Source organism: Alligator mississippiensis, chromosome 9, assembly GCF_030867095.1.
Source record: "Alligator mississippiensis isolate rAllMis1 chromosome 9, rAllMis1, whole genome shotgun sequence".
NCBI lineage: Eukaryota > Metazoa > Chordata > Crocodylia > Alligatoridae > Alligator > Alligator mississippiensis.
This window is the reverse complement of record NC_081832.1, coordinates 75,378,965-75,404,848: the sequence shown is the minus strand read 5'-3', so window position 1 is coordinate 75,404,848 and position 25,884 is coordinate 75,378,965. Positions and strand designations below refer to the sequence as shown.

The 25,884-nt window shown below is 60.1% G+C and overlaps 1 protein-coding gene across 5 annotated transcripts in view; it reads right to left on the bottom strand.

Moving 5' to 3' along the window:
- Nucleotides 1-849: 849 nt before the first annotated feature.
- SYNPO (synaptopodin) overlaps nucleotides 850-25,884 on the bottom strand; it is a 44,436-nt gene continuing 19,401 nt past the window's right edge. For 3 of the 5 annotated variants that reach the window (XM_019479428.2, XM_059712921.1, XM_019479426.2), the window contains 2 exons: nucleotides 8,885-10,956; nucleotides 850-4,322 (listed from right to left, as the gene is read on the bottom strand). In XM_019479428.2, the coding sequence (XP_019334973.2) occupies nucleotides 3,480-4,322; nucleotides 8,885-10,956 (2,915 nt within the window). In that variant the 3' untranslated portion in view covers nucleotides 850-3,479. Of the gene's footprint in view, nucleotides 4,323-8,884; nucleotides 10,957-11,314; nucleotides 11,479-18,084; nucleotides 19,738-25,884 lie in introns of those variants that run through there. The other 2 variants (XM_019479432.2, XM_019479431.2) reach the window with 2 other exon arrangements.

The window sequence follows — 25,884 nt, the reverse complement described above, 5'->3', positions numbered from 1 at the left end:
GTGTGAGTGCGTGCATGTGCATGCAAGGCAGTCCAGAGAGAGACAGAGTGTGTGTGTCTGTGTGTGCATGTGCGAGACTCAGCCCAGATAGTGTGTGTTTTTCCATGCAAGACAGCCCAGAGAGAGAAAGAGTGTGTGTGTATGCATTCATGAGACTCAGCCCAAAGTGTGTGTGTGTGTGTGGCTGTGTGCTCACGAGAGTCAGCCCAGAGCGTGCATACGTGTGTGTGCGCATATGTGCAAGACTCGGCCCAGAGAAAGTGTATGTGTATGTGTGTGCAAGCATGCGCAAGACAGCCCAGTGTGGGTCTTGGAGCTACTCATTCACCGCGGCTGCCCCCTGGTGGCGAGTCTTGGTCACTGCAGGCTCTGGGGCTGTTGGGCTCCCTCCACCAGAACTAGCCGGCCGTGTTGCCCACTGCTCAGAGGCTCTTCCAAGCTCCTCACTTCTGCCCAACCCGCCTTCTGCCGCCTCTGGTAAAGGTCATTACACAGCTCCCGTTGCAGCCCATATCACTGCCTGAGGCCTCTCTCCTAGGGAGAGGAGAGGAAGAGGTACCAGCAATACACCAGTCCCAAGAGAAGGCAGGGAGCTGGGTAAGGAAAGACCCCCCTAACACCCAAGAGCTGAGGCCCAGGGACTTTCAGGTCCCCCCTCCACAGGTTGCTGTGGCCCAAACTGAATTGCATTAAGCCCCAAAGACCATCTTCACCGCCCTGCCGCTTTACCATGTGCCAGTGACGGACTGCACTGCTGTGTGTGTGTCCATGTGTGTCTCTCCGGGCTCGCCAATATGCCCACCCCTGTAAGCAGATGCCCTAGGCAGGCTAGAAAGAAGACAAGCAGGCTGGGATAATGCCAGGTTTATTTCTGAGCTCAGTATACAATAGCGTGGCAACACGCAAGGCGGTGGCAGCCTGCTGCAAGCTGGGGGGCTTGCTGAAGTCCCCGGGAGGGAGCGCTCCCAGCAGGCTGGTCCCACAGGGACTCTGGGCAGCCTGGAAATGCTCCAGCCTCTGCAGAGCATCCCCAGTTGCATGGATCCCTGCAGGCAGCATGTCCGAGCCGTGTCCAAGCAGAACATGTGTGCGTACATGTATGTGCAGGGGGCAGCGTTGTGTGCCAGGCAGGCCTGTACCTGGAGAGGCTGGCGAGGGGTTTCTGCAGGGAGCACAGCTGCCAGGGGGGTTCCCTGCGGTGCAGGGGCTAGTTTTACCCCTCCCAGCATTCGTGTTGACCCAGCGCAGGGGCCGGGGCAGCACTGGTTGGCAGGAGGATGATGCTGGGCCAGCCTTGGCATCAGTGGCTGCGTCTCTCCTGTGTGACTGCACCCATGCTCCTGGAAAAAAGCACTGTCCTAGCCTCCTCGTTCCCACACCACCAGCGAGGACATGTGGCTTCTAGCCCCCCAGCTCCACTCCCTTCCCAAGTCCCAACAGCTCACCCCAGCTCCTGCTCCTGGACAGCAAAGCTCCCTCTGCCTTGAGGATCCATATTCACCCAGGACATTTCCAAGAAACCCAACCGCCCATGTAACAAGATCTGGGCCAGTATCCTGCCGCCTTGCTGGTCGGCGTGGGATGGAGAAGTGAACCCCCTCACACGTTTCTCCTGTTTTCTTCTTCTCTGACACTACAGGGAAAACAGTGAAGGCAGCAAAGCCTTCTCCAGGCCAGCGGGGTGGAAAGAGCCATTTCTTCCCCTTAAAGAATTGTGTTTGGCTGGAAACGTTGGACCTGCGGTGCTCAAGGACTCAAGCAATTCCCCCAGCTCAGCTCCTGGGGGTCCACTGGGTCCCACCCCCCATACACTCATTTCCAGGGGGTGAGGACACCCGATGGGACCTGCTTTCCCTGCCTGTCACCCTGCACGGGTCACAACAAGTACCGAGACCTTGTATGTGATGCCCCTGCCTCTCACAAAGCCATGATGTCCTGCTTCACTAGCGGAGGCCTGGGGGGGTCCCAGGTGCAGCCTGGCTGGGTGCAAAGGATGCATATGCATCCACTGGGATAGGTCTGGACCCAGGATATCCTCAGTCTCCAACGAGCCCATGTGCTGTCCCTGGTGCCTGTGCAGCCAAGTCTGTGTGCCAGGGCAGCAGCTGGGGCTGGGAGGTCAGGAGGACGTGGCCCCTACCCACCTGGGGGGGGGCTGGGGAAGGCAGCAGGCTCTGTGCAGGTGAGGACGGAGCCGCCGGCACCCGGGATCATGGTGGAGGGGAGCTGACTCCTGCCTTTAAAGGTTAGGGTGACAAAAATAGCCAGAGCTAAGGAGCACCTGATGTGCCCTGGGCTCCCTGCCAATCAGACCGCGGGCTGCAAGCCACGAGAGCGAGGTGAGCTGGTGGGGGGCGAGGACACCCCCCGGGAACCCCCAAGGTGACCTTCTCTAGGGGCCTCATAGCTGACCAGCCCCTCCGCCTCCCCTGCGCCCTGGGCTCCTTCTTGGTGGTCTCCAAAGCCCCTGGAGTCCAGCGAGTGCAGGTCAAGGGCAGCGGGGAGAGACAGTGAGTCCTGTCTTGGCCAGGACCATGTCACCGAGAGGTCCAGCTCTTTCACCCTGCAGGGCGAAGGAGCCTCTGCTCCCAGCCACCCGGCCTCTCTTCCCTCCACGTGGGTTAGAGTCACTGGTGCCCAGAAGGGAGCTATGGCCCAAGGGGTCAGTGCATGCCCGATGCAGCTACAAATCTCCCAGCCTCGCTGGGGTCCGGAGTGGGCGCCGCCTGGGGGAGCTGGCAGCAGCAGGATGGGGAGGGTGCAGGATGGGGAGGGTGCAGTCCACATGCCCTATGCCCACATCACAGGGCCACCGGCATCTCTGGGACCACATAGCTCTCCGCAGCAGTACGGAGAAGCCGCGTCTCCGGAGCAGGTCGGGAGCAGAGCATGAGTCCTGCAGCTCGCGGGAGAGGCAGTGGGGCCATCTGGACCTCAGCTCTGTGCTCCAGGCACGCACCAGGCTCCCAGCTGCCGGGGAAAGAGCCAGGCCCAGGGGCCAGAGCACACAGCAGCCTTCATCCAGGGCACAGCCAGGCAGGGAGCTGGAAAGGTCGGGACTGGCAGGCTGCATTAGGCAGGGCAGTCTCAGCACCCCTGGGGGCTGGTGCCTTCTCCCTGGGGTCTGCCAGGCACAAGCAAACCCAGGCCGGGGTTCTCCAGTCCCACTCAGGCTCAGCCACTATTGCTGGCTCCGATCAACATCCAGGAGAGCAAATCACGTGTCGGAGCAGCTCCGCAGAGGTGTTGCATGGAGCCAACAAGGTCCTGGGGCTGGCGGTCGTGAGCCAACAGGTCTGTCCTGCCTGGGGATGAGGTCTCTGCCTTGGTCGAAGCCTCCAGCAAGCAGCAGGCCGGGAGAGAGGTGCTGAAAGGGGTCAGTTTGCTGGGTACGGCCCCGCCAACCCCATTTCCCCACCTGGGCTCGGTCGCCAGGTCTCTGTGCTCTGCAGCTCCATCCTCCCCCGCCCTCCCCCAGCCTAGGAGGTGCAGGGAGCCTCGGAGGGCAAGCTCGCCCGCTTCAGCCGCAGGCTCCCGTTCCAGCCCCGCGGGCAGATGTTGAAGCTGCGGATGCCGGGGGACTTGGCCCCGGAGTCTTCCGAGTCGAGGGAGACGTCGGAGTCCGTCGGCGAGCGCGAGGCGTAGGGTTTCGCGGGGGACCGCGTCCCCACCGGGGGGGTCTTGAAGAGCAGAGAGGAGGCAGCTAGGCTCCCAGGGCTGGGGCAAGCAGAGGTGCTGGCTGGGAGCCCCCCGGCATTGGGGGCAGGCACGAAGACCCTGTGGCCGTCCATCCACGCGGCTTTGGGAGCCGGCAGGGAGTTCCCGTGGCTGCTGGACGCGCCAGCCCTGGCACTGTGGGCTGCTCTCGGGGACTGAAGTGGGCTCTGTTCGGTCGGGGACCAGGCCCCCGGGGGCCCGGTGCTGGCCTGTCTGGGTCCCTCCAGCCTCAGAGATTGCAGCGGGCTCGGGCAGGGGCTGCCGGTGCTCCTGGTGGGAGGCGTGAAGGGCTGGATGCCCTCGGTGCCCGGCGCTTTGGGCGACGAGCTCTTCCTGCGGGCAGCATTGATGATGTTCCTCGCCAGGCGTGCTTGCATTTGCCGGCTGGCCTTGAGGTCGGGCTCCTGCCGCAGCGGGGACAGGGACCTGTCGCTCCAAGCCGGCGACATGGGGGGAGGCGGGGGGCTGGCGACGTGGCGGAGCTCGGCCAAGCTCTCCTCGGGCTCCGGTAGCAGGGTCGGGCTCAGCCAGCCGTCGAGGCTGCCCATGCGGGGCACAAACCGTGGCGCGCAGGTGGGGGAGGTGGGGAGGGAGCTGCGTCGGTCCTGTGGAGGGAAGGGAGAGTGCATTAGTGTCCCGCAGCCCAAGGGCCATCCCATGGAGGGCCACATGGGTTGTGAAAGGGCTCGTGCAAGGCCAGCGTGGGACCAGTTGTGCTGTGCAGAGGCTCACAGGGCACCATGCTGCTCGTTCAGTGGTGGTGGGAAGCAGGCGCCTGGGCTCGGAGTGGTCCCTGCACCCTGCCAGCGGAGGGGTGTGCTGCCCTACCCGCCTCCTGCCCACGCTGGGAGATGCTGCAATGTCTCCTGAGCTGGTTTGAGGTCTCCGAGGCAGAGGCAGCACTAGCCTCATGCAACCCTCCCTCGTGCCGAGATGCACAGCAAGCGGGAGAGTCTCCAGGCACTGCCCGCCCAGGGGAACTCCGGGAGCAGGCCCGGGCGTGCTCGGCCTTCGCAGGCACCCACCCTGGCTCAGCAGCTGGTGCGTCGTGCGGCAGAGAGCTCAGGAATGCACCCGATGGGAGCGCTCTGCAGCAGCCGGCACCAGGGAGCGGCCTTGGCTGCCCCCATGGCAGCTGCTGCCTGCAGAGCCCGGCAGTGACTGCTGGGCGCCTGGCTGGGTGTGTGTGGGCCTGGGCACTCTGGGCATCTACCACAGCTGTGTCAAGGGGTTCAACCCAGTCCCATCCATGCTCACTTGTTCCTGCCACCTGCATGGTCCAAAAGCAGAACCATGTATTGGTGCCCAGGACCCCAGGCTGAGCTGCGTTGGGGGAAAGCTCGTGACACTGCAAAACACAGCCCAGAATTGAGTCGTTGCCCCGTGTCCCAGAACAGGAGCCACGCGGGGCCAAACCTTGCAACCAGGCTGTCCTGGCATGCCAGCCCCTGTTTTAGTTGGCACCCAGCTGGAGGGCACAGACCCACAGCGAGGGCCACCTCATGGCACGAGGCCGAGCCCGTCTTGGGGGGCACCTGATAGTTGGGATAATCCCTTTGCAAAGTACACCTGGGAAATAGCACCCGGAAAAGCAACTTGTCACCAGAGTGGGTGTGTACTAGATAGATAGATAGATAGATAGATAGATAGATAGATAGATAGATAGATAGATAGATAGATAGATAGATAGATAGGATGGTGGCTGGGAGATGGGCTCAACACTCGTGTGCTCTTTCGGTAACCCTTGCCAGGGCCTTCGGGGGAGCAGAGTAGGCTCCTTCCAGGACATGCAAAGTCCATCTCAAAGTCCCTCCCGCCCAGCCCTACTGCCTGGGGTGGCAGGTGGAGGAGGGGAAGGGGCAGGTCAGCCCCTGGAGCAAGGACCAGCTTCGTTCTGCATGGGCACAGTGCCCACCACGCCAGGCCCTGGCTGCAAGCTGCTCTCGCACACTGGGAAGGATGCGGCCCGGCCTGCTTGTGCTGCTGGAGGAGCCCGGAGAGGAAAGCACAGAGACAGAGCGGAGGTGGCAGAGGAGTGTATTATTGAGCAGGGAAGTTACAGCACCGTCACAGAGAAGGTGGCCTAAGAGACCTTTGCCTGCTTCCTGCCGAGGGTTACTGCTGTTTCCATCAGGTTTCCAATCCACAGGCCAGGCAGGGAAAGCCCCGGCCACCCCTCCACCTGCTTTGTCTCTCTGGGGTCTCTCAGTGTCGGGATATCCAGCAGGTCGCTCCCAGACCCTCTCCAGGAAGAGCCGCCAGCCAACGCATCCCCAGCTAGAGCCATGATCTAACTAGGAAATGAGATCTGCCCAGGTGCTGCCTCCCTGTCTAGCTGGCGAGCATCTCTGGGACACCGCTCTGCCCGGCGAGCCTCGGGGCCAGCTCCCCCACATGGGGCTGCGAGCTGAGCTCGGTGGGGACTTGCATCCCACCGCAGGGGCAGGTCTCCAGGTCCCCTGCACTCGTGATTGTGGCCTCGGGACATGGAGAGCAAGCTCCTAATGTCTCCTGCCAGCCGGGCTGTGAGCAGAATGGGTCACGGAGAAGCCCACATGCATCATGCCCTTGCCCCCTTTGCTCCCTGCACTAGGGCCATCAAGCCCTCCCCAGCTGGGAGGCCAGCGCTGCAGCCCTCACCCCGATGCAGGGGCACAAGGGGAACAAGCATCCTCCTCTCCACACCGTGCCTCTCACAAATCCCCAGCCTGGCTCCCAGGGGACACAGCCGGATGGGGCCCAGACCCGGCCGTCTGTCCATACTCTGCCTACGCGCATGCCCACAGCCCCTGGCCTGCAAAGCTCCCACCGGGGGCACCTGCATGAGAACAGCACAATCCCGCCCCATGCTCCTACATGTCCTTTCTCGGCTCAGCGGTTCCCAATTACAGGGCAAGCGAAGCAGGCCTGGTAATTACCGTGTACGGCAGCACATCCTCATTTTGCCCTGCCACAGAAAGTCCCCTTCTGCCATGCGTCCCTGACAGATTTACTGCCAGCCATTGTCTGGCCCCGGGAGCGCTGACAGCGGCGGGACGGGGCGGCAGCTGAGCCGGCCGGATCCCAGGGAGACAAAAGAGCAGACGGCCACCTTCGGGCGAGCTGGCGGCTGGAACCGCAACTTGCCTTACCGAGCCTGGCTGAGCCTTATGGAGCCGGGCACCGAGGGGCTATAAAGTGCAAGGGGGCCGTTTCACAGGTTGTCTTTCCCTCGGCCTGCTGCTTTTATGGGACGGCCCTTGGCCTCTGTCGTACCCTGGATGGTTTATTAGCAGCTAGCCAGCGCCATCCTGGCCTGACACACCTTGCAATGGCGCTTTCCTGCTGAGTGGGACTAGCTCCCGCCAGGAGCAAAAGAGATCCCCACAACCAAGCACCTGAAGCTGAAAAGTGTTGTAGTCCACGTGCAAGCCGAGACGTTTTCAGACCTGAAGCCAAGGGCCAGGCCCCTGTCTCTGCTCCTGAGCTAACGGCGTATTGGAAATCAAAGGGCCTGGCTTTTTAGCCCAGGGGGGGATCAAAAAGGACCTGCCCGAGCCGTGGGAATGAGCCTTCTTTTCTTCCAGTGCAACTCTCTTTTTTCCACACATAAAATAAATGTTTTCTACAGAAAATACAGAGGGGAGTTTGGAGTTGGGGTTTTTCCCCCCGCCTTTTTCTATGACTTTCCCGTTTGCTACAGGGGACAATGACACCAGCTCTGCCCACCCGCTTCCACCCTCTCCACCATTGGCTCTGATGGGAGCCGGTGGGGCTCAGCTGGGACTGGGTGGCAGGGCACTGCCTGTATTTAATGCAGACACCTTGGTGCAGATTTGGGTTCCTGGCCATAGGCACCCAAGCTGGCATATCTTGCCCTAAACACATGCATTATAATGGCAGGTGGCAACTGCCCCGAAAGGTGGTCAGCTGGGGGGAAGCAGGGGCAGTCACCTTCACCCTAGCTCTGAAGCCTCCCAGGTCCTTGCTGAGGTGTGGGAGACCCGTTGCAAACAAATACAGCGGCTCAGTGTCCCTGGGGCCAGCGGGCACAGGCTCACCCCACGGCTGCTGTGCCATCCTCATCAAGGAGGCGGGTTCGCTCCCCAGTCCATCCCACCTGGCTAGTAACACAACTCTGCAAAGCCACCCAGCCTGCCGGCAAAGATGGCCAAGACCTGGGAAGGGGTACGCAGTGGGTGAGTGATTCCCTTCCCACTCCCCAGCCAGGACATGAGCCCCTAAATCTCACCAAGAACAAGGAGGCCAACACTACTCTGAGCAAACGCCAGCGTGGGTAGATGCTAGGCAGTTCCCTTCCTTTCCCTGCAGCCCTGTTACCATCACCTGCGCCTGCAGCTCTCCCTTGACTTTGGATGGTGTAACCTAGTCCACAGCACAGAAGAAAATGAGGCAGAAACAGCAGAAAAAGAAAGGAGAGAGAGATGAATATTAGGGGAAGGACAAGGCCCCCGTCCCAGAGGCTCTTTGGTAGCGTGCGGGGGGGCTTTGAAAGTCAGTGGAGCAGAAAGGCTGCAGGCACGTGGCACAGTCACAGAGCGTGGAGAGGACGCGGAGAGCGCTTTGCAGAGCAGAGGTGGAGACTCAGGTGAGGAAGAAAGGTTGAGCCAGAAGTTGGGAGCTCCAGAAAGTTTCCAAGCAAGAGAGAAGAGAAGGCATCAGAGTCCCTGCCGCCTCCGCGACCGATCTTCTCATGTGTTGGCTCGGGCTATCATTACACCCAGGTGTCGTGCTGCATCCACACGCCGCTTTCCTCTCCCTCCGGAGCCAGGTCTGCAAGAGCACCCGGGGCCGACGACCCGGGGCCGGCTAGCCCGGCGCCACAAGCACCGCGGCTCCCTCTCCAGGGGCTTTGCACTACACTGCATCTCACTTCCAAAGCAGGGCCCTGCACCGGATGCAGTCCAGACCCTACTCCTCCGGCTAAGCACAACATCGTCAGACGGACAGCGCTCCACCCGGCTGACCGCGCAGGCCTGGCTACACAAGAGCACGCTATTGGCATTCAAACCCTCCAAGCTATTTATGTGGTTGTTGCTGTTTTGTTTCGCTTTGCTTAGTTTTTCGCACATCAATCACCAAGGAGAGGTGATCTCGGCTGGCTCGGACAATCCTAGATCACCCCCTGCTCACGCCATTACTTGAAGTAAAAAGAAGGTTTCCACACCTGGGCTTCAATCCCTGCGCTCCTGGTGGAGTACGACGGTCTAGGAGCTTGGAAGACTCCTCTGGCTGCTGGCAGCAGCACCCGGGATGGGGAAGCCACAGGGACTTCCAGTGGGGCTCTGGCGCTCGCTCGGATGTCTTGGGTCATGGGGACAGTCCCAATGGTGGCAGAAAAAGGACGGGACATGGGTCTGCTCGAAGTCGACAGGGCTGGCGGGTGCAGAACAGGGGAGGGTGGCAAGGGAGCGGTCGGGCAGGAGGTTTGTCTCGTGTACGCCTGCGGGTCGGGCGGCATGGGTTTCGGCGGTGGTGCCCCTCGCGGCAAAGACCTCAGGGGGTCTTTAGAGGGCGAAAGGATGAACAAGGATGGCTGGAGCTGATACGGCTGCTGCTTGGAGATCTCCAGCTCCTTCTGGGCGATCTCGCTCTCTGTCACGTAGCCGCTGTACAAGGAGGCCGGCGGCGTCTTGGCAGGGCGGGAGGGACTCTTGACCGCGTGTCTGGAGACCATGGGCGATACGGGCATGCTGGGATCGTACTTCCACGAAGGAGGCAGCGACATGGTGGGCGACGGCGACCTGGCGGCGCGAGGGTGGGCGGGGGACTCGATGACGTACTTCTCCATCCGCGACTGCCTCCGGGCAAATAGCTCGGCCCCTTTTCCCTTGGCTTCCGTGAGGCTTTGGGTTGGCTTTATCTTAGGTTTCGGCTGGATCCTCGGGGACCTCAGGCACGAAGACCAGGCTGGGGGGTTGTCGGCAGGGGCCAAGTGAGGCCCGGCTTTGGGTGCATTTTCATGCAAGAAGTTGGAGGCTTCGGCCCCGAGGGCAAAGGGCTCTTCCTCCGGGGCTGGCTCTCCGTGATCCTTCTGCTTCTTCCTGCTGTCTGCGTTCTGCACTAAATTCAGCAGATCCGGGTTGGGGCCCAGCTTGGGCTTTTCCACAAAGGTGAACATGGATTTTTTATTCCCCCGCCGGGTTACAGACTCCTCCAGGACCCCCGTTTTAGGCACGGGCCCCGATTTGCTTTCCACGCTCCTCGAGCTTTGTATAACGAGCGGCTTCTGCTCCGGGCTAGGATACAAGGCTGAATAGGCCGGAGGTGACCAGACTCTCGTCACCGGAGGAGGGCTGGACAAGGTCTCGGTGTAGGTGGGCGGCTCAGGGAGGTCCACCGCGGGCGGTTTCTCGGCTGGTTGGATTGGCACAGCGGAGGACTGCGTCCCAAAGGGCCTGGCCGTCCTGTTCTTCACCGGTTTGGGTTTGGCCAGGGTGAGGTGCACCTCGCAGTACTGCCTTTTGGGCGCCCCGTTCTGCTCCTTGCTGACCCCCGGGACCGTTGTCTCTGGGCTGGCAGCAGGCACGGCCTCCTCTTTCTCGGGCGCCGGCATGGGCTGCTCCATGCCGAGAACCTCTCCGTTCTTCTCCTTGTCGACGTGTGCATCGTGCATCTCTGCAAGAACCGCCGGGCGCTGCTCCATTTCTTTGAGGCCGTCCGGCGCGCTCTTCTCGTGGACGGTCAGTGGCGCGTGCTGGCCGCTGTCAGGTTCGTGCACTCCATTGGTGGCTGCCATCTCCGTGGTCTCCTTTAAGTAGACGCTTAGAGGGATCAGGGGAACGTCCTCGCCGGGAGACCCCTCGAGGGATGACAGCGTGCTGGCCTGAGAGGGCATCTCCTCCCCGTTCCCAGGAGAGGACCGTGGTTTTTCTAAAGGAGCGTTTTCCTCGTAGGCCTCCATCGTGTCTCCGCGTGCCGGCAGCCCGGGATACTTGGCGTGGCGTGACCCCCCCGGCTCGCGGCTGCCTTCTGCCGGCCGGCTCAAGCTCAGCTCCGTCCCATGGTGCGGGGTGCCGTGCGGCAGGGCCCGGGGGCCGTCTCTCCCGGCCGCTTGCTGCCTGCTGCTGCCAAGGCTTTCGGAAGTGAACTCGTTCACGCGCTGCTTGCGCCGGTGGAAGAGCAGCACGCCTTTGGAGTTGGAGCAGGGCGGGGTGGCGAGCTGGGCCGCGATCCTCTGGCTCCGGGCTTTGGCCTCCTTCAGCTCCTTCTCCGAGAGGCTGGCGCTCCGGGAGAGATCTGCAAGGACAAGATGGAGAGAGCAGTGTTAGCCAGGAGGGAGCAAGGAGCCCAAAGAAGATACAGACCCATTTCTCTCTGCTCACTTACTTCTCGACCCACTCTCTGTCTCACACACACACCTTTTTTGCTCAAGGTTTACAGAAAAAAATCCAAACACTGAATCCCTGTCCCAACTCCCGTGATTTCCCACCAACACTATAGATGAAGCCCAAAGGGAGAAGCGTTGAGCTAACCAGAGGCAGACCCCCCACCCTTGTGCCTCGTGCTTTTGGGATGAGATGTGCTTCTCCAGGACACACTGGGGTTGCCCTTTAAGGACAGGAAATGGAGGGCAAGTGGAAGATGATGGAATTACATCTGTGCAACGTGGGGAAGCTGAAGGCATCCTTTAAAGCCGGGGGTACTTCTCGGATGCAAATAAACTTGCTCGACAGCATTACAACCGGCGTGACGCTCAACCAGGACTTTGCCCTCCAGCCTGCTGCAGGAGGTAAGTCTCTATGCCAGGTGTGTGCTGCTCCCTAGACAACAGGAACCTCCTTCCCACGTACGGAGGCCCGTGGTAGCGACAGATGCTCAGCAGGGCTGGCGCGGGGAAGCAAAGAGGCCGGGAGGCTTTTCCACTCGAGTTGGCTTGGAGAGGCAACGGGCAGCAGAGCCAAAGCAGCATTTCAGGGGTGCTTTCCAGCATCTCCACCCCCAGCTCCTTTGAAGTCCAAACTCCTGCAAGAACAGCTCTTACACATTCCCGCAGCACGTCCCTATTTGCCCTCAGGTAACCAAAAGTCAGGATCGGGGCCCTCAGTTACTACAAGGATTATCCGAGCGTTTTCCAGCCTGAGAAAGGTCTGATCTGGGCAATGGGTAAAAGTTTCCTCCGCCCGTTCTCTCGTCTCTGTGGTACCAGCGAGCTGCCGGGAGCCAGCATGCGACTGCAAGAGGAGGAGACGGGCAAAGTGCTTTTGCTATCAACTCAGCATCTCCGGAGGCCAGAGGGAGCGCCTGGATGTCTCCCACGTGCCTGAATCGGGGGGGTTATGTGTAAGCCAAACACATGGTCACGGCAGCCTTGGCATTGGGCTGTCGATGCTGCATGTATCCCAGCTTCCCCACGGCCTCATCTCCTTGGAGGAGAGGGGACAGTCCTGGGCCCTTCACTTCTGCCACCGATGGCCAACGAGACCCCAGCAAAGGCAAGCCCCGGGGAGCCGATGTCCTTCCTGACCTCTCCTTTGCCTGGGTGGGGATTTCGGCCGAGCTGTGCACCGTGCTGGCAGTGACTGTATCGGAAAGGAATTTATCAAACGGTTTCAGGTTGCAGCTCCTCGGTTTCAGCCGCGCTGCTCGGATCCGGATGCGGGCCAGCTCGGCGCTGCCTCCGAAGCCCTGCCACCTTCTCCTTAGCTGCGATCGGCCGTGATTAAGGCGAGCCCATGAGCTCTGCTGCAAGCTGGACATGGCAGGGCAGCACCCAAAGAGAGCCCAGATGGACAGGACCCGTCTCATTGAGGGGCCTTGTTGCAAAGTGACACAAGATGGCAGCATCCCATAGGAAAGCCACGCACCTCTTGACCTGTCAGACAGCGGTGGGAGCGGTGATTCAACCACGCTCACCCCCTGGCTTCCTGGAACAGCACCCGCGCATCCTCCCACAATTGCAACTGGAGGCACGCCAGCGGCTAGCTCCCGCGCCCAGCAGCAGCCAGGCCAGCGCAGAAGCCATGAGCGAAGTACAAAAGGATGTGGAACGGCACAGCCCGCATTTTCTCCATGTGAGCCATTTCCTCCGAGCGGCTTTGCTGAAGCTCCCGTGACTCCGCGCATCGAGGGAGAGGAAGCCTCAGAAACAAAGAATGGCAGTAAAAAGTTTACGGCCGAGCGGATGGCAGTGGCGCGCTGCACGGTCTGTCTGGCTGGCGGCTGGGCTCCGCTCCTGGTCCCCGGCCCAGAGCAGCACTGAAGCCACCGGAGCTGGGATACCTGCGCACAGGTCCCTGCAAGGTGGTTTCCAGCCAAACTGGGCAGCTGTTCTGGAAACCCGACCAAACAAAAGCATGGCTTCCCCCTCACTGGGCTGGTTCTGCATTGGCTCCCACGCCCGTCACCAGCCACCACCTGGTCCCACCCTCCACTAAGCCAGTGCACACCACGCTGCACACCCCAGCAGCCCAAAAAAGCCCCCATTCCCCCCCAGCCTAGCAAAAGAGATGCAGTCGGATGAGCCCGTTTGAGCCGGAGACTCACCGAGTGCTCAGGTGTGGACAGGGGCCATTCCTCCCTGCCCACACACGCAGCATTTGGGGAAGCAGGTCACAGCAGAAGTAAGCAAGGTGCAATGGACACTGACCCTCCTCGCTGCTTAGCCGTAGGAGCAGATGTTCCCTGCCCGCGACAGCCACGGCAGAACCAGGTAAAGGCAGCGCTAGTAATTGCAGAGAGTGGCAGCCACGGGAGGCTGGAGATGCAAACATCCCACCTGGATCCATGGGGGAAGCTGGTGGAGATCCCAGGCGCTGCAGACAGCATTTGGGGTGAGACGGGCAAGCCTGGCAGCTGCAGGGCACAGGAGCCCTCCTGGCCATCACACAGCCCTCCTGGACAGGGATCTGTTGTCCTGCTCCCAGTCATGGGCACCGGCTGCTGGACAAGGGGCCTGCCCCACCTGGCAGCTCCAGTGAGCTCTGGGAGCTGCAGGTCGGGGGGCTCCTCAGAGAGTCTTCCAGGCTAAAGCTGGACCCCCATCAAGGGTTCACGTACATGCAACTCATCGGTTCTCTGCCTCCCCTTGAACCTCGCTCCCCTCCCAGCCTGCACGGCCAAGCAGGGGCTGGCAGCATCAGCGGGCCGAGACAGGTGACCTCCGGTACCTGCACATTTAGCCTCCCGAAGCGGCTGCCTGGGGCTGGCAGGTCTGCCCCGCACCGAGCCCAGCTCTTCTGAGCGCGCCTGGCGGTAACTCCCGTTCGCTTCACGTGTTTCTCATTTTCTTGCCTTCTGCGCTGCTTGGGATCCTTCCAGGATATTTTAAGTAGCACTTCAGCCCCTTAAGCCAACCAGCAAAGAAAAGGGCCGAGCTGCGCAGCGCGAGCCCTCCCAGCTCGCCGGAGGCAAGGAGACAGAAGGAGCCGACCTGGGAAAGCTGCCCTGCGCTGCGAGCTTCCTCTCCCACCCCCCAGCCTCAGCCAAATGCAGCACGAGCTGGTGGCGGAGAGTCAGGGAATCGTCGAAAATGAGGGTTGAAAGTGGACCTCCGGAGGGCACATCCAGTCCAACCCCTGCTCCAAGCAGGACCAGCCCCACCTACATCATCCCAGCTAAAGCTTGGTCTACCTGGGTCTTAAACACCTCCAAGGATGGAGCGCCACGGTGCAGATGTGCGCCGAGGCCTTGTTTACCGGCATAAGTGTCTCGAAGCCCCAGTCTTGAGCTGCACGGTTGTGGCACGGAGAAGCACGGCAGCAAGGGCACGGGAACACCTGGCGCCGGCCCCCAGGGAGCTGCACTCAGGGGATGCCACTCACTGGCACGTTATCTAGGAGACAGCCCAAAGCCGTGTGCCAGCAGCCAGGGCTGGGCTGTGCTGGGGGGCTCCCCCACACCCTCCTCAGCCCCTGGAGCATGCGTCTGCTCTTTGCTAAGGGCTAGACCCTCACACCCTTACTCACTGCATTGCACCAATACCACCCTGGGTCTGGCAGTGCCACCGTGACACCCATGGCAGATACTGGGGCCAGCAGGCTGCCAGCAAAGTGTGTAAAGCCATTAATAATCCCAGGCGGACAGACTTGCGTGGCCACTCTTGTCTCACAAGCCACGGAGCTCTGCCAGCTTGTCTCCAGTCCCACCATCATCCAGCCTTCTCCAAAGCCACTGCCAAGCCTTCCTGCTGCGTCAGCTGCTCCAGGCCTGCCTCGTGCCCTGGACTCTCACCTCCCCACGGGCACAGCCGGGTGGGCGCCGAGGCTGGCATGCTGCAGCTGGGCCTGGGGAGGGGGATCACGTACCCACTAACTCTTGCATGTGTCCCAGCTGTGGGGCAATCCATGCTAAGATCATGCAAACAGCAACCCCCGTGCTGCAGCACCATGCAGGGCTGTGATGTTGGTGGGAGTGCCCCGAGAGCACAACATGCCCTCTGCTCTGTGCCAAGACAGGACACCCTGGCTGGGGCTCCCATGCCCAGACAGGGGGTGAGGAGGATGCATGTCCAGAGAGGAGGTGTGAAACCCTGCTGTGTGGGGCAGAGGTGAATTTCCTCCTTGTCCTAGGGAGGTCAACTCACCACTGGCACAAGACGATGGATGCAGGTGCAGGGAGCTGAACGGGATGCCACCCCCTCACGACGAAACACTGAGCTCTGGGGCCATCGGCTTCCTCCGTAGCAGGGGCATGGACCTCTACCTGGGGTCTTTCGAGCAAATATTAACCTTTTCCAGAAGCAGGACGCTGGCTGCCAGGGTGGCAGGTTCAGGTGTGATGCCTGGTGTTGTGTTAGGGTTGGCAGTAGTTTTACGAAGAGGTATCGGATGGTGATAGCCGCCGGCTGAGAACCTGAACCTAGATGTAACCAGGGCAGGGGCGTTTGCTCACACGTGAGCATGCATGGTGGTGACAGTGCACACCCCCTGGCACACTCAGGCCGGAGCCGTTCTCTTCCTGTCTCTGGCAAACCCTGCCCATTGTGCCAGGCCCCGTACCCACAGCTCAAACCCCAGAAGGCTTTATCAGCGGAAGAGAAGCAGAGGGTTGGAAAGCCTTGTCTACCTGGCATAAACACTGCCATAAACACAACCGGCTGCAGCCTTGGCTGACAAGGGGCTGTATTTTTTACCTGCCTCAGGGACTTCTGCCCGTGTGTGAGGACCTTCAACACCACCCAACCATCCTCTCTCTCTGTGGCCAGGGCATGAAGGTCCCCCTCCACTGCAGTGTGACAGCATGGACCTCCACCAGGTTACACATGGGATGAGCGGAGCCACTCGCATTCATGCCACTCACCTATACGCTTGCTCAGGACTTGGCGAAAGGGACGTGACATGGCCCGTTTGCTAAGGCACGTCCCCTTCCGGTCAGCGTTTGGCCTCTACCTGGCTGCCTTTGCACTGGGCTGGGGTGAGCATCCCAGCGAGTGGCAGGGACTATGGTGGGACCATGTCCGTGGCTCACCACTCTATCAGACAGGCTAGATCCAGGGAGGCCACCCAGCAGATCAGGGGGACAGGCAGCACCGCAGCAGATAGGGCAGGGAGCAGAAATCAGAGCAGCAAATCGGGTGGAGAAAGGGCACTTGAGGAGGCTGCAGGACTCGTTTGTGGCCCGCCGACCAAGAAGCTTGGCCCGCACTGCACTAGCACTAGCACTCATGGGGGGAGGCTGCGAGGGGCAGATGGCTGCGAACACCCCGCGCTTCCAGCACAGCCCTGCCGCGGCTGCAATTTTCCCACCAGCTCGCATATAAATGGAAACTCGCAGCGTCGCTTCCTTTGCGGACTCCCATCGCATGGAGGCTGCAGCCGCTTCCTTTGGCTCCTGGAAACCCCCAGTGTCCACACGCGTGCAAGCTCATGCCCTCCGCGCGCACACACATCCCTCCATGCGCACACACATGTGCACACCCCTCCGTGAACACACACACACTTTCACACACACATGCCCCTCCAGGCACAGGCACATCCCTCCATGCACACACACACGTGCACACCCCTCCATGCACACACACACACACACTTTCACACACATGCCCCTCCAGGCACAGGCACATCCCTCCACGCACACACACACGTGCACACCCCTCCATGCACACACACACACATTTGCACACACATGCCCCTCCAGGCACAGGCACATTCCTCCACGCACACACACATTCACACTCACACACACATACACCCTTTCAGGCATGCACACATCCCTCCATGCTCACATACACATTCACACATGCCCACACCCCTCCAGGCACACACACATCCCTCCATGCATGCATACACATTCACACACATCCCTCCATGCACACACCCCCTCCAGACACATCCCTCCATGCATACACACATTCACACACATGCACGCACACCCCTTCATGCACACACACATCCCTCCTTGCACACATACACATTCACACACTCACACACCCCTCCAGGCACACACACATCCCTCCATGCACACACTCCCTCCAGGCACAGACACATCCCTCCATGCACACACACCCCTTCAGGCACACACACATCCCTCCTTGCACACATACACATTCACACACTCACACACCCCTTCAAGCACACACACATCCCTCCATGCACATAGAGTCACGCATGTGCGCACACACACCCACCCCTCCATGCACACACACATTCACACACCCCTTCAGGCACACACACATCCCTCCACTCACACACACACACACACACACACCCCTCCAGGTGCACACACATTCCTCCATGCACACACACATTTGCACACATACACATCCCACCATGTATGCACACATTCACACATGCACACATCCCTCCATGCACACGCACATACACACACACTCACCAACACAGAAAATCCCGCGCTCCCCTCCACACCCCAGAAGCTCACGCCTCCTGCATCAGCACACCTCCCCGTACACGTGGGCACACGCATGCACCAGTGCCCAACCTCCTGCACCCTGCCCCTTGCACCACACAACCTTGGCCCTCCGACACCCACCGCAGCACAGCGCACCTCCTCTTCCACTGCCCTCCGCACACACCAGCTCTCCCCTCCTACACCCCAAACTGGCATATGCTCCCTCCACTCCCTGCCCACAGCCCCTTGGCAGCACACCCTTTATCACAGGCAGAGGAAGACTTTGGGAGCAGCGCATCTAACAGCAGGCCCCTCACGGCAGGGGGCACATCCCCTTTCAAGCACCGCTGCAGATCCCCCAGCCTTAAGCAAGGGGCCCTTTGCAAACATGCCCTCGCCCCATTGCATGGGCCTATTTTGTCCCGTCTCCCCTGTCCCAGGCACGGCCTAGCCTTCTACCCCCAAAGCACCGCAGCCGCCCGCTCCCCGGTGTCTATTCATTCCCCAGACGGATTCAGGCCGTAGTGGCTTTGCAGAAGACCCAAAGCGCTGGCTCCGAGGCAGCGTGCAGCCACCCACCTTCCGCGATTAATTCATGGATGTGTCTGACTCCGTTCCTAAGGAAATGATCTCTCTGCCAAGGGAAGGGCTGAATCATATGGCCCCTTCTCTCCCCGCTGCCAAGGAACGGCGAGGGGGAGGCCGTGTTACTTCAGCGCATGGAAAGGGCTGTGGCCCCGAGAGGCAGGTAGACGAGGCGCGGCTAGCTCCGGAGGCTTTAGCAGACAAGCCCCGTCACGCACCGTGGCAGCCCTGCTGCAGCCACCCCCCTGCACATCTCTCCAGCTGAAACGCTTCTGTTTTGACAGGATGCAAATTCCTTCCCCGTCTCAGAAAGGATTTAGCCGGCTCTTCATTAGCAGCTCCACTTCCCTCGTGCTATGCTGTGCATCTGTCTGGCCTGCCCTCGGGGCTGCGTCCCTGACGCGCACAGACAGCAGCTGGGGCTAGGGAGGCAGAGCGGGTCCAGCCCCGGTGCTCCTTGCTCAGGCCCAGCAGCCTCGACCGGAGCCAGCGAGGGTCTCCAGAGGCGTCGAAGAGACGGGCTGCAGTGATTCAGGCTGCGCGAGGGGGACGAGGAAGAACGAACAAGGGGAAAGGCCAGCAGGCTCTTCTGGAGACACCGAGAGAAGACACTTGTCTGTTTAGAGGCAACCTTTGCACTGGCTTTGCTTTGGCAGCCGCACAAAGGGGAACAGCAATGTGTCCCCATCCCAGCAGAGAGGTCGACGCTGGCTGGAGAGGAGCCTGGGCTCCGCTCTCGGCCGAGCCGCCCTCCCCGTGTTTATCTGTGACAGCGAAGGAAGAAATACGGCCGTGGAATGCCGGAGCCGCGGAGAAACCAGCCACAGGCTCCAGATGTTTCACACTCACGTCGGCCCGCTCCAGACGCGGCCAAGGTTTCCTGCGGCCAAGGCTGCCGGAGAAGCGCAGCTCTCAGCGGAGCCATTTTGGAGACTCTCCTCCTCGCTACTGTCTTTTAATAGCAACCAAGGGGGCCTTTCTAGCTGCACGGATGCCGCGTTCTTGGCGGGTGAAGCCCTCCTCGGCTTAGCGGCCTGCTAGGCTCTGAAATCTTGCGTCTCCTGTGTGCAAACGTGCCGGCCGTGAACGCGTGTGAGCCTGTTGTGAGCACGCGCGCCCCGCTCTCTGTCCTCCGCCGCACGGCTAATGGAGCTTCACTGATTCATGCCCCCTGTGTGGTCTGGGACAAGCCTCCAACACGGGCATTTAGAGACGCAGTGTCTTGAGCCTCGAGCATCCAGCGTTGGTCTCTCACCCCCATCACCCAGCAGTCCCCGTTGTCCTTGGACTGGCTGCTCTGCTCTGCCACACCATATTAGCCACTCCAGACCCTTTTGGCATGGTTGGCGGCTCTTGGGCACACGCCTCCCCGCACATGCCCCGGCACACATGCTCCGCCTGCACATGCCGCCGGCCGCCGGCCGCGCTCCAGGAGGGGATCAGGCTGTCACGCTACGGCACCCTGCTTTCCATCACCCGTGGAGCAGGGGCAAGGGCCTTTCCTTCACCTGCTCCCTCCCCTCCCTGCCTCCAGGCTGCCCGGGAATGTGCTTCTCTAACCTGCCACGACACCTCCTCCAACGGGGCGGAGGGGGGATGTGCTCTCTCTGCCCCCCAGGGACGAGCACCTCTAATCCGGAGCCTGCACCGCTGCCAACCCCTGCAGCCGAGCGTGCTCTTCCTAAAGAGCCGTGCGCCCCCGCGCCCTGCCTCGCTGCAGCCCGCCTTCTCCTCCACGCCTCCTCCCTCCATCCCTGCCCTGCTGCCTCTGCTCCCAAGGCCCCTCAGAGCACACAAAGCCCAACATGGCACAGGGAGAAGGTCCAGGTGTGGAGGGTTTGGGGAGAGAAGAAGGACAACGGGAAAGGCTGGAAAGCCGGGGTGAAGCTTGACGGCCGTGCAGAGGAATAGGCCAGTACAAAACGGAGGGTTTAACACTCTCTAAATATGCTTTAGCTATAAATATATATATGTTATATGCTTTAGCTCATTGGCACAAGGTTGGCAAATGCTTTGGCGACTCCAAACGTGACCCTGCTTCTTTTGTCCCACATGTGCCCCTTCGCCTGCTGATCTTCCATGCATCCACCTGTGTAACGACCCCGCCATGCTCAACATCCTCTCAGAAGGAGCCCACCCTTCTCCCAACAGCATATTCATAAAAAGGGGGTTAAAAAAACCCCATCCCAGCACTATTTTTTGGTGGGGAAAAATCATGGCTGCTGGATCCATGGCAGTGATCACTGCGGGGTGGGGGAGTTATTTCCAGCAGAAGGCTGCAGTGGGCACGTGTAAAAGGGTCACCCAAGAAAAGGCCGTGGCCACTTCATGTCCATTAGAGATCCAGAGAAAGTTAGCAGAGAAGAGAGAGATGTTGCTTTGAGGCTTCAGAAATGCTTTGATCCCTTTTGATATAACCACGTCGCTTTAGGGGAAATCCAGTCACCGAACAGCTGACTGACAGCTCTGTAGCGTGGGAGATATGGGCTGGGGGCAGGTATTCGGCTCCCTCTCTGAAATCGGTTGCAGACGGAGATGAAATGGGGTGCTTTTTGCATGGCGGGAGCGGGCACATACGCAGCTTTGTCCTGTGATGGGGAGACTTATCTGGAACGGGTCTGGAGAGATCCCAACCCCCTGTTGCTCTTTATCCTGTGGCTTATCCTTGGATTCACCCCTTAGCTGAGCTACGGACGGACGGAGCAGCCTCTTCCAGGGCTTGTCAACACCCCTGCTGAGTCAGCTGCAAGGGTCAGTGGAGACCATGGCAGTACGCTCCTCTCCTAGCCAGGGAATAGTTTCTGAAGCTGCCGGGAACAAGACAGAACATCCCTTGGCAGCTTCGTGCGTGCAGCCCCGCTGGCCATCTCCGTTTGGTTGGATTGTCATCAACTGGACTGAAAATCACGAGAAAAGGGAGTTTGCAATGGAAATGCTGCCGGACGCCGGGATCGAGCCGCTGGGTGCCACTGGGATAGAAGCGCCCGTCGTTAACTAGCTCCTTAGCTTTCCAAATGCCACCGGCCGGCACGGCTTCCAGCTGCATTCCCAGCTTAGCAGCTTTTAACTGAGCTGTCAAAGTCGACCTTCGGGCCAACAAGGACACAGCCCTCTCTCCGCTGTCGGGACCGATGAGGTGTTTTTGTCGCTCTCCCCATCCCAACCAACCAGAAAACAAAATTCCTCCCTGCTCAACTTTCCTAGCGGTGGAGGGATCCAGTTGCAAAGGGCTGGGACAGAGGGAAAGCAGCTGAAATGAAGCCGGCGAAGACATGGGTGATTGACGGGCATGAAACAAAGGCTGCAGTTGGCTGCGGTGTGACCCGCCGGGCTTGGACCAGGGGCTTACGTGGGATCCAGGCTCCCCCTGCATCAAGTCCTGACATATTCCCTGGGGAAACATGTATCATTGCCCAACAAGGACAACATCCTGACCTCCCTGACATCCATGGGAGCTTTGCTGCTGACTTCCAAGGGGCCAGGGTATCAACCCAAGAGCTTAAGCCTTTTCTCAGAGACAACCCCCCCCATTGAAGTCAATAGGAAAACTCCTGCTGACAGCATGGAGGCTTGGATTTCACTCAGGGACGCTTCCTTTTTCTTGCCAAACCTGGGATAGCTCAAATCCAACTTTGCGCTCAGAGGTCTCCGCAGCTAAGGATTGCACCTTGAGCTCGAGGGTGCTGTGGGTCCATGGGATAGGACACAGCAGACCAGGGCAGTGAGGAGGATGGAGAGTGACTTGGGTGGCTGTGCCTCTTGCAAGCTCTGGAGGGCAGCTTGCATTGCATCGGCACTGGGCACCGATGGAAAAGCCCTTGTATTGAGCCTCTCCCTGCCAGGAGTTCACTGCAGCAGCCCTGCAAGGGTCATGGGCTGGAAGAGGAAACATAAAATCCCAAACTCAAGCCGTGGCAGGAGCTTTTTGAACCGTTTGATTTCGCTTTGCCTCCTGCAGCCTGCTACCGACCTGAGACCTCTTACAAAAGCCCTGCAGCTCGCTAGGAAGATGTCTACAAGCGCCGTGGTATGTGGAAGGTCTCTGGAGACAGCGCGGCGCAGAGCAAACAAACCCGTCGCGTGCAACAGCGGGGACAGGGCATGACACAGGCTCCAGAGGCAGCACTTCAGACACGAGGAGCCAGTGGAAACTTGGTCTCCACCGTCACAACAGAGCAGCGCCTGGCAGCCCATTGCACGGAGGCTCTGATCACCTCAATGCCACGTAATACAGTCAGAAACAGGCTTGCCTCAGTGTCCCGGGAGAGAGTGGGGGATACAAAAGGGACCAGAAAGCCCCATGCACTAAATCAGGATGCTGTTCTTCCACACAGAGATGTCCTGGGGATCTCACACTTATTACCCACCCTGCTTGTCTTCCAGCGGGTGCTACAGGACACTGTGAGTCCCAGGGAATAGGTGTCCTGTGCCCCTGCCCTGGCAGATTTATGCCAGCCTGCTGCCAGACAATGCCAAGCACCTGGATTTCATTCGGGAAACAACACGGCTGTATCAGGTGTGAGGAGCTGCTTTGTGCGGGCTGGCTCTGTTATGCCAGGAGCGTTACCTAATGAGGCTCGGGGATCCTGTGACACAGCCGAGGTGGACTGAGTCAGCTCCCCAGCAGATGTGCTGGAGGGAGCACGCCGTTTCGCCCACGCCGGCTGCTGGGCAAGTCAGCGTGGATGTACTCACCGTGGAACGGGATGGAGCGCTGTCTCGGCAGGGATTTAAATCAGTGACAAAAAAACGCAGCCACCCAAATCCTCAGGAAAGCCAAGGTGGGGTGTGCACGTGTGGAGCTTTTGACAACACAGGTTTCCAGCAGAGACTTTCCCCCCAGCTCCAGCTGGGTGAAGCGTTTTGCTATGTCTATATGTCTATGGACTTTTTGCCATGTCTGTATGGCTACATGGACTTTTTGCTATGTTTCTATGGACATGCACATACATGTGCATGCATGCACACACCTGTTCTGCATGGGGCATGACAGTCCTGCCTCCTTTCAGGCCTCAAGGCTGCCCTTTCCCCAGAAATCAAAGGTCTGCCCTGCCTTCCTCCATGCACTGCCCAAGGGCATGGCTGTGAAGCCCCCTCATGCCTGCTCCCCGATCCTGGCGGTGAGATGACGGAGCTGCCTCGGGGAGGGCCCCATGGGTGCCCAGTGCCACCCTCCATCTCGCTAGCTGGGATGCACTTGTTGGCACCTGCTCCAGGCCTCTCCAAAGCGTCCTCGTTCCAGGATTTGGAGTGGGCTGAGCAGGAATGAGCGGGCAGGACGTGGTCACAGCAGTAACAAAGCCATGTAGACATGCTCCCCAATGCCGTGTGGCCCAGGGCTTGCTGGCCCAGAGGATACACAGACTCTAGCACTGCCCTACCCCTGCCTCTGTTTTCCTCTTTGCAATGGGCAGATTGCTGCTGGGCACAGTGATGGAAATCCCATACCGCTGCCACCTCCCCCAGCCCTCTTCCCACTAGGTAGCGGGAGAAGGACGGCAGGGGAAACACTGCTGTTGCTTTTGCAACAGCCCAGGTGTGGGGCAGCACAGAAAGCTGGGGACACCCGGGTGTAGGGCAGGCAGGAGGTCACGCTTCAACATGAGAGGCAACACGCTGTGTAGCAACCCTCTCACTAGAGCCTGGGCATATTGAGAGACCAGCGCAGGCCTCGCAGCATGAAGCAGGACGAGGGTCCGGGGCATCTCCTCCATGCCAGGCACTGACATACAAAGCAGTTCTTGGGTGCCAGGGATAGCCCCGCCACTAGATTTCCTGCAGAAGCAATCAGCCTGTCTAGCCACGGCCCGAGGATTTCCCCCAGAGATCCAGGGGGAAGGAGGTGGCTGCAATAGGATGGAGAAAAGGACCAGTGCTTGCACCCCAAAACCACTGTCGCTGCAGCAGGAAAGCTAGCCCCAGCTGGCCATGGAGACCAAGTCGCCTTCTCTCTAAGGACTTTCATAGCACGCTGCAAAGAGCCTCGCCACGTGCTTTCCAGCCTCTCTCCAGCCAGCTTCCCCCTGATGAGGGCTCACACCCCAACAACAGCAAGAGCTGGAGGAGGGTACCAAACACTGAGAAAACAGGTGCGGCTGAAGCCCAGTAGAGATCGGACGGGAGAGAAACAAGCACCTCAGGGATCCATGGGGGCAAGCTTGCTGGGCTCCTCACACACCCAGATCTGGTCGAGTATCTCCTGGGTGTAGAGATACTGAGGCCTCGGAGCAACTTCTGGTCCAGAGTGGAGGACAGGGACCTCGCTGATTGACGGGGCAAATTGGGGACGAAAGAGGGACAGGCTGTATTTATCATCGTCCCTGGGACAAGGTGTAACCGAACCCCTTGGCCGCAGCTTGCACGCTGGCAGACCGCGTGTCTCCAGCGCGGGGTGGTCTGGCTGGGACTGAATCGCCCCAGGGCAGCCCTTCGCTGCAGGGAAGAAAAGTAGGGCAAATGAAATCACTCTGGATGGGCAGGAGGGAGCCGGGGGCGGCTGGAAAGGAAAAGGCATTGCACTGCTAGACCCCATCAGATCTGCCGGATTCATTCAGACATCCAACCTCTTTGCCTTTACATGCAGCAAGGTATATGCTGGAGATCCACCCCCACATCTTGCAGAGCTTAGCAGCTCTGGCGGAGTCTGTACAATGCCGGCTTTGGAAACACATGCAGAGGGTTTCTTGTGGGGGCAGAAAAACAGCAAGCCCCCGGCTTCCGCCTGCTGGCAAACGAAGTTTGGAGCCATCAAGGGTCCAGCAAGCACCTGAACCAAACTCCTGATCTGCTGCTGCCAAGCCCACGCCTTGCAGCGGAGGCACACGAGACAGGCAGGCGACAGATGGGGCCCCCGTCCGAGCTCCCGCATCAGGCTGAAATAGTGGGGCTCCGCTTCCCAGCTGTGCCCGCTGACTGAGCAGCAGTTTTGCCTCCCTAATTAATAGCCAAGCTCTGCAGCACATCTGCCACACGCACACACTCACATGCACACACACACACAGGCGCGTGCGGGTGTCAATTTACCACGGGAGCAAACAACCCTGTTTACGTCGCGCCGGGAGGCCGAGAGAGCGCTCCTTCGGGGCCTGCCGACAGGCACGGAAAAGTTCCCTCTGACGACGGCAGCTGGAGACGCCAGCCTATAAACCTGCCCTTTTGCAGCGGGCGGCTGGAGGGAAGTTATGCAAAACCCAGCATCCCATCCAACACGGCTCCATGGCCAAAGAAATGACATCAGCCCGGCACTGCCCAGTCCGCCTGGCGAGCCTGGCAAGACCCAGGTGCCGAGGGGTGCTCCGCTTGAGAGCCTTCAAAGGGACCTGGGTTTTAGCAATGGGGTTGCCAGCCCTCGGGGTAACCGGGCACCTGGGAGGCATTTCCAGTTGGACTCCCCCAAAACAGTAGGAAGGCGGCAAAGGATCCCGGTTCTCTTTGCAGAGAAGAAGCCAAGAGACTGGCATCAAGGTCCAGCAGGGCATGGGCTCTACCTGGTGGGAAGGTGCCTGTTCACCTGGGTCCTGCCCAGCTTCACCCCAGCTCATGCCGAGCATCCAGACCTGCTGGCGAGGCAGAAGGACCTGAGCTGAGCCCAGCCACAGCCCCAAACCAGAGCTCTCAGCCAGCTGAACAACTTTTTCCTCTTCCCCCTTCCTCCACCCCTTACCTTGCTTCAGGTTTGGGTTGCCTTAATCCACCCCGAAAGAGCTTGGCGCGGCTGTGCCCGACCTGCCTCCAGCCTCTGCAGCTCGCCCGGCGTGCCCACTGGGCAAGGGGGGACCGGGTATCCCGCTTCGC